The following is an 11189-nucleotide window of genomic DNA, read 5'->3' on the forward strand; positions in this document are numbered from 1 at the left end:
TAACACCGTTACCACAAATAAATGTTGGTTAACTTGTTTTACAATTTCTTTTTAAAATTACTGATTATTTAATGGACAATTACACACAAAAAAACTATCAACTTTGATTTTTTGGACTACAAAATTAGATACCCTTCTTGGTTAGGTTTATAACAAAATATTTATAAATAAATAATTATAATTGTGTTCGTATTTGAATTGGTCATGGTCCGGCTTGTGAGTTTGTCACGAGAGTTGAAGACTTTATCAAACTTTTCCTTGTCAATGAAGACTGGTTCCACCAATAGTGTTTTCAGATCATTGTACATAACTTTTACTAATACTGTTTATGTTTATTTTATCACTTAAAAAGCTCCATTCTTGAGTTTTATTTTGATAAGATAAGAAAAGAAAGGGTAAAAAACTTTTAGTTTTTGTATTCTTGAGTTTTTGTTTTAAAAGAAAAGGAAGGGAAAGATAGGAAAAAAGAGGGTGTTTTGATCCCAAAACTTTCGTATCACTTTTGGCAAGATTTGGAAAGAAAATGGTGAAATTATTATTATACCCCTTAAATTTATATAAAGATTTTAATTACTACAAGGCTATAAATGTAAAATTGTATCTTTTTATCCCTTCTTTTCCTTCACTTCTAACTCAAGAATACATTCAACTCTCAACTTTCTTTTCTTTTCTTTCAACTAGAGAATGCCTTTTTTTATGTAATTTTCTATCCTTTCTTCCCCTATCCAATTTTCTTCTTTCTTTTCTTTTAATAAAAACTCAAGGGTGGGGGGAGAGCTTCCCCACTCCTCCCATCCCCTCCTCGATTTTTCTTCTCCTCCCCTCCTCTCCCCTTTTGCTAGGAACATCTCGCCACCCCTTCCCTCCCCTTCCCACCCTTTTTTATTTAATTTAATTTCTATTTATTTTTAAAACTAAAACATTTTATTTATAAAATTAAAACTAATACAGTTTTATTCAAACACAAACAAACATACACTTAATCATTTTTGGGTAGATTGGAGAAATTTAGGTCTTTTACTTTCTTTCCCCTGTTCATTTTTGTGGATTTTGATTGAAAAAAAAGAAGAAATAGAGGATCGGCGGCAGAGGAAAAAAGAAGAAAAATGAAGAAGAAAGGAGAAAGAGAAAGAAAGAGTGGTGGGTGTGTGTACCGTTTTCATGTGGGCCCCATTTTTTTTTTGTAACGGTCGAAAAGAGAGGCACGGGATCTGGCACCACGCTCCCCTCCCCACCGGTACCGGGGGTCGGCGCGGTGTGCCATCCAGTACAGCCCGGTACCGGTCCCCTCCTCACACGACTCCGTCCAGCCTTATTATAGTCATTAAACAAATCTTGTGTAATGATTGCTCAAAGCAGCATCATCATATGCATATGTATTTTTATCAAATTACGATGGCGTTTGGTATAATTATCCACATCCATGTGAGTGTAACTTTAATCAACCGCTAATGGTCCATAAAAATAAGGACACGAATTCATTTTAGTCAAGTTGATACATAATCTATAGTATTTCATGTACAACATCTTATATGCATATCTATCTTTATCTTTATGAAATGAATAAATCAAGAATTATACGAGAGTATATATTATAATTGATACACAGGCATACAGCTACAAGTTCTTTTTTAGATAACTGGCATGATAATTTCCCCTGAAACTGATTACATTAGGAGACAATACCATTGAACCTAAAATTTGTTTTAAAAACGGGGAAAAAATGGCTTGCGTTGTGTGCTACCATATATATGAACTTTGATTGCTTCAACCTTTTGAGCTTCACGTAGATAATCTCAATAGACATTTAGACGCTTCATAAATCATAAATATTATTTAAACAAATAATCATTCTTCCTTTTTTAGATGAATTCCTCTTTTTCTTTGTCAAAAAAAAGCAACGTTGAAACTAAAACATCCGTAATTGTCTACCATTTAACTAATATGTTTTGTTAAGGACAATGAAAACTAATTTGGTGCATTAAAATTGGTTTCTTTGTTACAAGATTTGAGGGGTGGTTTTTAGTACATGATGTACACGTATTTAAACATGTAATAAGTTGTTAGTGATAAGGTTTAAGGCTATTATTACCATTTTCCTTAACCAATTAACCAAATATATAGTGAATCTAAAGCTAACCACGGGTGACAGCCTTTTACCGAAAAAAATACAATAAATCATGTATGACGGAGTCATGAAGAACATATGCTAATTCATATACGCGGAAGGTGGTGATGTGTTTAATCGAGTAATAAAATTTATAAAATACGAACTACTAGAAAACTGACTACAACACACTCACTGCAGTGAACCCGTTCGTATGCAGTATACTAAACCGGTAAATCCGAGATCCTTCACAAGGACTTTGTAAGCAATTGTTCAAATGAAATGATTCAAATAAAGGGGGGATTTTGTGGCCGAATTGTCACGTTGCAAATAGTTAGTAAAATAAGTTAATAATCTCGTAGGATTAATCGCAAGAGAGAAAGTTTTGATTTAAAACAATAATTTAAAAGACATCCATATTGATTTCGCTTGACAACATGTTCAGATTGCACATAAAATGAAGTTCAAACCCAATTTAGTTGATTAAATAGCCGAGACTCAAATTAAGCACCAACCCCGTACTCGTCAAGTTAATAAGATCGTTTGACTCTCTTGTATAAACTATTTCCATTACAAAGACCGATACCCCAAGACATCTTTTATAACTTTGCTAATTCAACAATGGTTTTGGTTATTAAAATAGCAATTACATCTACCAATTGTATCCGACCGTTAACACATCTATTCTAGTTATCGTTGAATGATTATCTACCGTACTCGTCATAGATCCAACCATTTGTACCCAAACAATTGAAATAAAATATTTGAAATCAATAATTAACATTAACGACACATATAAATCACCAATCAATTCAAGATAAACTATAAGAAACAAATACACTAAGATCATGATGTAACATTAAATGAAATCAACATTAGATTATTAAAGTGTGCAATCCATACATATTGTCTTACTCCATCAAGATGGATGAAAAAGCGATTAGCTACTCATATTAAAATACGAATAACAAATCAAATAAAGAGAATTCATCGTTACTGAATACAAATGAATGAAAACGAATAACGGAATCAATCCAATTGTAATGAATATCTTCGAAAATAATTAATCCTATGAAAAACTGCTTCAAAAGCTCCTCAAATCGTCTGGAAAGTGAAAGTTAGGGTTAAGGAATAATTCAGCTCTCTATTTATAGGTTTCCTAAAAATAAATCAAAACTGCAAAAAACTGCGTCGCAGTGCTGTTTGACTTGCATTGACTTTGACAACTGTTGACTTTTGGCTGGCTTGTGTCTGGTCCCACTGCATCGCAGCTTCTCAGGATTGCGAAGCAGTCTGTTTCTCTGTTTTAGCACTGTGTCGTAGGTTGCAGTTGACTTTCGTTGACTAGCTTTGACTTGCTTCCCACTTCAGTTTCGTGCCTTGTAAAGCGTCCATAAGCACTAATTTTACTCCATAAATATGGTTTTCTCCAGATTAACACTTAAGTACATGTTAATACCCTGAAACACTAACAAATACCATAAACGCACCAAATATATATGAAAACGACTCCTAAAGCATATAATAACAACTAACTAATCAGTGAGAAATGGGTATAAAATACGACATATCAGGTGGTGACTCACCGTGAGCAACCCTCCCAATTCCCTCGCCACCCAACTAGTACCTGATAGGCGGAATGATGTTACACCCAATGTTTTAAAAACCAGTAGTTTAGTTATACCGGTGTGGAATTTTTTTCCGGTATTATCGATATACTGGAAATACCGACCGGTACGACTATTTTAATTTAATTTTATTTTATTTATAAACATCTTACAAAACTTGTGATAATCTAACAAAAATAGTCAAAATACAATTATAATTCACTCAAAAAATAATGCCAAATACGTTGTTCATAACAAAATATAAGATTTAAAGTTCACAAATAACATAAAATAACATTAAAAAGTATCATAAAATAATTTCAAAACAAATGAAAATATCGGAAACATCCAAACGATAATACCAAAAAATACCGGAAATATCGTCCGACATTGAATAGTGAAAATACTAAAAAGACACCGAGCTCAAAATACCATATACTTTCCGATACTGATAATACCAACCGGTATATATTGGTTTTTAAACATTGGTTACACGCGACGACTACCTGCCTTGGTCCGTGGTACACCGTCCTCACCAAATAAAAATAAAAATATTGAACTTTGTCAAAGTCCGATTGTTTGGGATTTGGGTCGGATCGGGTTGGGTCAACATTTACCAACAACGGTGTGAAAATAATTAAACTTATCGTTATTAAAGCAAAACAGAATATAATCACATCCATTACTGTGTCTGGGCGACGTGATTAAAGCTTCTAATAAAAACCCTAATTTTGATCTGTCAAGTAAGTTTCTATCGTACTGATTCATTGCTCGATCTCTACTATGTTATTATTATGTAAAGTTATTTTATTATGATAACAAGGCTTAGGATGTATTAATGTAATATTTTTTTTGCGGGGAATTAATTAGCACAGGTCAAACAGAATTTAGGAATTAATTAATAATTATTATTAGAGACTTGCCAAATTAGGTGTGTTCAAGATAACATTAGTATTATTAGCTTCCTTACTTTTTGAACTTGTAATGTTATAGTCTTGAAGCTCGTATTATGCTTTTAGGTTTTAGACTTTCAAAATTTGTGATATTGCAGTTGCCGATGATTAAGTTAGGATGTTCGAATTAAAAAATAATCAAAATGAGGTGGATTTTGAACATATATTCTACTTTTAGAATCTTAGTACACCATCTTGATAGCCCCTTTGTGTTATATACTCCAGCAATATGCTTCAGAATGTGGCACATCTTTACCAGTTTTCTATTTAAATCTTTACACCAGTTTTCTATGTTTGGTGTTTTTCTGGTTTATTCCTTTTTTTGAAAGGAAGAGATTTACGGGCACACCTACAAGTCTACAACTACCTAATGGTTATAAAAATTATTGGTGCTTCCAAATTTCGATATAATGAACTGTTTTTTCCACCAATTGTCTCAAGTAGTCAAGTGAGACTTGAACCCACAACCTCTAAGTTGATGGGTTGTCAGTCACTCGGTTGTATAAGAGGGGTATTAGAAATGGAAAGGCGGGTTGCTAAAATGTAGTGAACTCTTGTTAGAGATTTTCAACCGTAAAAAGGCGGGGTATGCTAAAATGTTAAATGTTCTATAATAATGCAGAGTAGATAGATGTGAAAATGGATATTGTGATATTGGCGCTAAGCTTTATGATGTTAACATATTTGGAAATGATTGTAGGACTGGAACAATAACGATCTACCTTCCAAGTGAACTTTAAACTGACTTACAATGGAATTGGCAGATAGGGTTGTTGGATTTGTTTTAGCGAGCATCAGCGTGACCATTTTCACATATTACACCTTTTGGGTTATTATATTGGTTAGTTATGCTCTTCACTTAATTTAATATCTTATATAATATTAATCAATTTTCTTGTGACTTGACCATCAACTAAATTTCCATGATTTTTCAGCCCTTTGTTGACAAAGACCATTTTGTACACAATTACTTCTTACCTCAAGAATTTGCAATCTTGCTACCTGTTTATGCGGGAGTCGTTCTCATTTGCTTCTTGTCCGTGTTTATTGGGTATGTGATGCTTAAATCCAAGAAGAAGAAAGCCTAGCTAATGCAACATCTGCACTGAAATTTTGAGGTATCTTAGGATCCCTTTCTTCTTCTGTTCAATGTGTCACTTTAGTCTATAGTACTCACTGAGCATTATTTGAACTAATGCTATCTGGCCTTGGTCTTGTATTTGGAAATTCAGTGATAATGAATCGTGTTATATGCTTTATATATAATTCATTTCCATCTCTATTTTTGTTATTTCTTTACAAACTTTCTATAGGGTTAACAGAATGCTTGATTGTTACACTTGCATCTCAGTTGCTACTTGCTATACATCATACATATTTTTCTAATGACTGCAGTTGACATCTAAACACATATAATAAGATATGATCAAGAAAAGGAGCTGACATCTCAGGCACAATACATCGTAAATTTTTTAATCCCTAGGTTTGCTTGTATAAAAATGTCGAACACATTAGCACCTTGTACAATATAGCATTAGTTGTAGATATCTGGAACAGGCTCATGTTGTAAGATCTGTTTTTATGGCTGTTTTAGCCCTTTTAAACTGCACCTTGCACCTACTGGTTCTTTGTAGCTTTTTTATGTGGATGGTTATGGCACAACTAGGTTGAATCTTCAACACTTTTTGCTCTTGTAAACATGTCGAAACAAACTTTGTTTGCAATTTAAACCAGGACTGATGGGAAAAGAACCAGTCTGGAAGATGAAATATAATAAAAGACCAAATACTTTTTGTAACAATGTAATTGTGAAAAAGTATTTCGATTCTTTCAACTTCGAGTCTACTTTGATGATGGGAAATTTTTTAGCTTGATGTGGTCTGTGATTTAGTTTGACGAGATGATCGACTAAGTTCTATCCAAATTTTTGGTAACTCAGTGTAACTGAGACTTGAGAGTACATTAACCTAAGTTCTAGTCAAAGATGTGGTAGCACTGACACAGTGTAAGCTATCTTTAAGATTACATACTTCTATACTAGACGTAATTGATGATTATATTTGAACGGGCTCCCAAACAAATTTTTGTACCTGTTCCATAAGTTTGCAAGGTAAAAAAGATGGTAACAAGTGAAAATACACCGACTTTTCTGGGTAGTTTTTTTCTCCAGCAGTTTTTGTTCTTTCAGATTTAGTTGTTGAATACAATGGTTACAAAAGTATACGGACTCTTATTTTCTCTGTCCAGATGACATCCTAGCTCGATGAAATAATTTATGTCATTGTTTCCTGTTTGTGTGTTTGGTTCATATTTTGGAGGAGTCTGATCAAAGTTATCAACCAAATTTAAATGTAGAGCTATGGAGTTATTCTGGATATATTATTTGGATGGTGGTATTATGTGTGGCATTTTAAAAATCTCAGAATCTTTGGTTTCTAAAATATTCGTCAAAAGTTTCTAAAATACACACATATTTCGGGTGAAGGGTCTGTGAAAACGTATATTCGTATATTAGGCATCTGAACCTGCAAGCTCAAAGTGACTGGGGAACTGTTTTGAGTAATATGAACAGGTGAAGGGCACGTGAAATAGTTTTACCTTTAAACTTGAGATTTGACATCTTCTGAATTTCATGATAACACAATTGAGATTTTGAACCCCCTATAACATCTTTCTATCTTCTCAAAGGCACATATCAAACTTGCCTAAAACTATATTGTTGGAAAATGGACAGGCTTATAATTTACACTGAAGATTTCACAAACTAATAATGTTTAAGTGATAACTGATAACACAATTGTGTATACAAACATCTTTCTATCTTCTCAAAGGCACATTTCAAACTTGAAACACTTAAACACTAGTTAATTTAGAACCGACACCGAGGGAACAAGAAGTTCCCCTTAATAACAGAGCAATCTGCTGTTCAAAAAAAAAAAAAGAACAGAGCAATCTTGTTATTACGTCTTTCCGAGTCACCTCTCATGAGTTTCAGGTTGAGAACCGACCAATATTCAAATTTTTCCAGAAACAATTATTGGATTGAAGCTACTACAGTTGAAAGTGTCGGTACAATCACGTGTCCTCATTCAATGCATACTCAATTTGTAAAGACAATGAGTCGCCATCTTCAAATGATCAAAGTAAATTTTTGCATAAAGGAGGCTGTAACTTTTCTGTCTTGGTATTTTGAATGCTTTGATGATATTGGTGGGTGTCATGATCTACATATTTTAAAGAAGAAAACATCTACATTCTACACACACTTATCTCATGTAAAAAGTTAAAATTACTACAGTACAAATCGGAAATGATAGTAAACAAAAATATATGAGTTTTCTATCTCAAATGCAGACCAATAATATCATGATGGGGAATTGGGAAAGGGAGTTTATATGGATATGGTTCCAAAAGTTTGCTTATTGGCAACACCACAAGCAGTGAATATGAGCCAGAAACAGATGAATTCAACCACATAATCTATCACCAGCTCTCTGAATAAGCTTAACCACAAAAAACTAGCCTAGTAATGAAACAAACAACCTTTTTGCAACGTATAAAAACTAAACGAGTCTTCAATCACGGTGTGGAGATTTAAGCTTCTTCGTCGACAAAAACCACCCTAAAAGGATCACATGTGAACCTAGAGAAGAAATGAGAATGATAAATAACATAACACACAGAGTATGTAAAATTCTAAAACAGAACTAATGACCAAAATGGCTTTAAGTTAACCTTAAACTGTTTATTGCAGATGAAAATAAAATCAATCTAATTAAGACTGTTTGACATGGTCTAGAGTACTGTTCAATTTGTTTAGATAACTTAAAAACAAAAAACAATACTAAAAAACATACCTGCTGGAAAGAGCAAAAAGTAAAACTTCAAGAAAAGGAATTATCAAAAGCAGCAGAAGTGATCGCGCGACAAAACTCCTGGAAATTAATCCGACCATCACCATCAGTGTCGGCTTCCTTAATCATCCCAGTGAGTTCCTCAGCAGTCAACGCATGTCCGAGTTTAGCCATAGAATGAGCCAACTCAGCTGCAGTAATATAACCATTCCCATCACGATCAAACATCTTAAACAGCTGTTTCAGTTGATCATCCGTGTAAGGCGACTTAGCTGGCAAAAGCTCGGGTGCAACCAATGCAACAAACTCAGAAAACTCGATCAGCCCGTTGCTATTCGTATCAGCCTTTTGTATCAATGCATCAAGCTGGTCAGGGCTCGGTGTGAGACCTAATGATCGTAATAATGAACCTAGTTCGAGTTGTGTTAGGCTGCCGTCGTTGTTTCTGTCGAAAGATCTGAAGATTTCTCGTAACTCGGACAGTTGTTCGTCGTCGAGTTTCACGGTTTCTTGCTCACTGCTCATGTCTTATAATTTATCCTTATATATATGTGTTTTGTATGGAAATTATTAAGGAATGTTTTTTGTGGTTTTTAAAAATTCGTGGGGAAGAAATAATATATATGATAGAGGAGGATTTGAAGAGGAGATTAATAGATAAAAATGAGAGGGTGGATTGATGATGATCCAACAAACATTCGAAAAAGCAATTATTGTTGTTATTAATATTTAATCAATTTAGTGAAATTTTAACGAAAATTGAGATGAGTTGTATTGTATTGTGTCTGAAAAATGGATTTTGGAGATGGTAGTTTTTGAACCTTCTCCACATTTAACGGATCCATCGAATTGTGGACAGAGGACCATTGACGCATTTTATCAAAATTTATCTATATTTTCTAATAATTAATATTAATATGGTGAAATAGTTATGGGTTTCCATTTATAAATAACCAAGTGTGTGTGGCTTAAATGGTAAGAATTTCATATAGCTGAGCTATATCTCTTTGATATTGTGTATAGATCTTTTTCCTTTTTACAGACACGATAATTCAATCTTATCCTTAGTATTACGATTTTTTTTTTTTTGAGATAATACATTCATTTTAGCATAAACCAAAAATTTGTTACAGTGATATATTAATTTCTAGCTTATTTCTAACATCAATTTATCACTAACTTATACTTACATATACGATGATACGTTATTATTGCTTTTCAACATAGATTTATTTTTGAGTTGAAAAATTAAGTTTGGAATATTATCTTGTAACTAAGGATAAAAGTAATAGAATTGAATTAATAATGTACACTAGTAAAGACAAAAATGGGGCGCCAATCGCGTGAAGCCTCGCACGTCTTTTGGACTTTTGGAGCTGGACTCTTTCAAGACCGCTTTTCTGATAATAATTAAAATAAAATAAGAAAACGTCATCAACCTTGGTTGGGCTCAGATCGCCTGCATCGCCTATAAACTTCCATCACCTAGACCTGCATGTCACTGCCACCCCATTAACCAACAACAAATATAGTTTATGGTTATGGTTATCACACTGTCTTTGACTATATGTAAAGAAAATGGAGTAACTTTCAATACGGTCTTCTATGGATTAATGGTCCTAATACCGTATTCAACAATATATAAGAGAAGTTAAGATTTAGACAATTTTACTTTTACCAAAGATAGAGATGCTATTTTCAGGTTCTATCAAAGGTAGAAAAAGACTTTCAGCCTTATTAGGCATGGATCAAATCTATACCTCTGTCTCTAAAATTAAAGGCTCCAATCACTGACACAATCTAGTTGGTTATCACATACCAATTATGTCAAAAGTGAAATTTGATAGCATGTTTACACTTCACACCACTTTCTCTTTCAATCAATTTGATAGCATGTTTACACTTCACACCACTTTCTCTTTCAATCAATTTTATCAATGTTTTTGGGCGCCCTTGGATGCCCTTGGATATTCTTTGCGCTTGAAGTTTGTTCAAAACTAAAGATTTTTTGATGCATGCTCTTACCCAAGGGCATGCCCTTAGGTGCCCTTACTTATATTTTTTTTTTGTTTTTAGTGGAGTTAAAGGATATGTAAGGATGTTTGTATGGTTGGAGGTAAAATTATAGGATTTTAAGGATTTATAAGGATGTGTAAGGATTTGTAAGGATATGATGTGTCAGCTCAAGGACACCCTTAAGCGTCCTTAACATTGGAGATAGCCTAACACTTTTAAACAAACACACTAATTAATAGGTCTTGTTAATAGCACCTCTTTATTTCTCTTATCATTTTATTTCATACACATATAAATACATATACATGTCTCTTTATCGATCGATGAACTAAACTAAAGAAGACGTGTTAATGACATCTTTAAAGTTTAAACTAAAGAGACTGATGAAGCAACCAGATTACTAGAATCATCTTTGACACCGGTCTTAGTAACTAATAAGTGATGAAGACACTTGTCATGATAACTAAGAAGATAACGAATGAGAAAAATTGTAAAATAAGTGTGTGTGTGTAGCATATGAATTAAACATATTTTTAGATATAAAAGATTGAATTCATGTATAATGCTCGGTTCAAGATGATTTAGAGTTTTAGACACTAAAATTAATGTGAGCATATAAAAATCGTTGATAGCTTCACATCTTATCTTATCT

The 11189-nt window shown here is 33.2% G+C and overlaps 2 protein-coding genes across 3 annotated transcripts; one reads left to right on the forward strand and one right to left on the reverse strand.

The window, feature by feature from the left end:
- Window positions 1-4224: 4224 nt before the first annotated feature.
- LOC122579742 (dolichol-phosphate mannose synthase subunit 2) lies at window positions 4225-6287 on the forward strand. Of its 2 annotated transcripts, XM_043751969.1 has the most exons (4): window positions 4225-4457; window positions 5368-5508; window positions 5603-5785; window positions 6063-6287. In XM_043751969.1, the coding sequence occupies exons 2-3, from the start codon at window positions 5419-5421 to the stop codon at window positions 5753-5755; spliced, it is 243 nt and encodes an 80-aa protein (XP_043607904.1). In that variant the 5' UTR covers window positions 4225-4457; window positions 5368-5418; the 3' UTR covers window positions 5756-5785; window positions 6063-6287. The 2 variants fall into 2 exon arrangements, with proteins under 2 accessions (XP_043607904.1, XP_043607903.1); XM_043751968.1 differs by lacking the exon at window positions 6063-6287 and having other exon boundaries at window positions 5603-5947.
- Window positions 6288-7924: 1637 nt separating this feature from the next.
- Window positions 7925-9334, reverse strand: LOC122579433 (probable calcium-binding protein CML11). Its single transcript, XM_043751609.1, has 2 exons — window positions 8525-9334; window positions 7925-8310 (listed from the first exon to the last, which is right to left on the reverse strand). The coding sequence occupies exon 1, from the start codon at window positions 9044-9046 to the stop codon at window positions 8552-8554; it is 495 nt and encodes a 164-aa protein (XP_043607544.1). The 5' UTR covers window positions 9047-9334; the 3' UTR covers window positions 7925-8310; window positions 8525-8551.
- Between the last annotated feature and the right edge of the window lie 1855 nt (window positions 9335-11189).

This window comes from Erigeron canadensis, chromosome 8 (assembly GCF_010389155.1).
Source record: "Erigeron canadensis isolate Cc75 chromosome 8, C_canadensis_v1, whole genome shotgun sequence".
In the NCBI taxonomy this organism is placed as follows: Eukaryota; Viridiplantae; Streptophyta; class Magnoliopsida; order Asterales; family Asteraceae; genus Erigeron; species Erigeron canadensis.

What these genes read in the sequence shown, in the direction of transcription:
- LOC122579742 (XM_043751969.1), top strand. Translation starts at nt 5,419, where the DNA reads ATGGAATTGGCAGATAGGGTTGTTGGATTTGTTTTAGCGAGCATCAGC. An exon ending in CCTTTTGGGTTATTATATTG is followed by an intron (nt 5,509 to 5,602) that starts GTTAGTTATGCT and finishes ATGATTTTTCAG; the next exon opens with CCCTTTGTTGACAAAGACCA.
- LOC122579433 (XM_043751609.1), bottom strand. Translation starts at nt 9,046, where the DNA reads ATGAGCAGTGAGCAAGAAACCGTGAAACTCGACGACGAACAACTGTCC.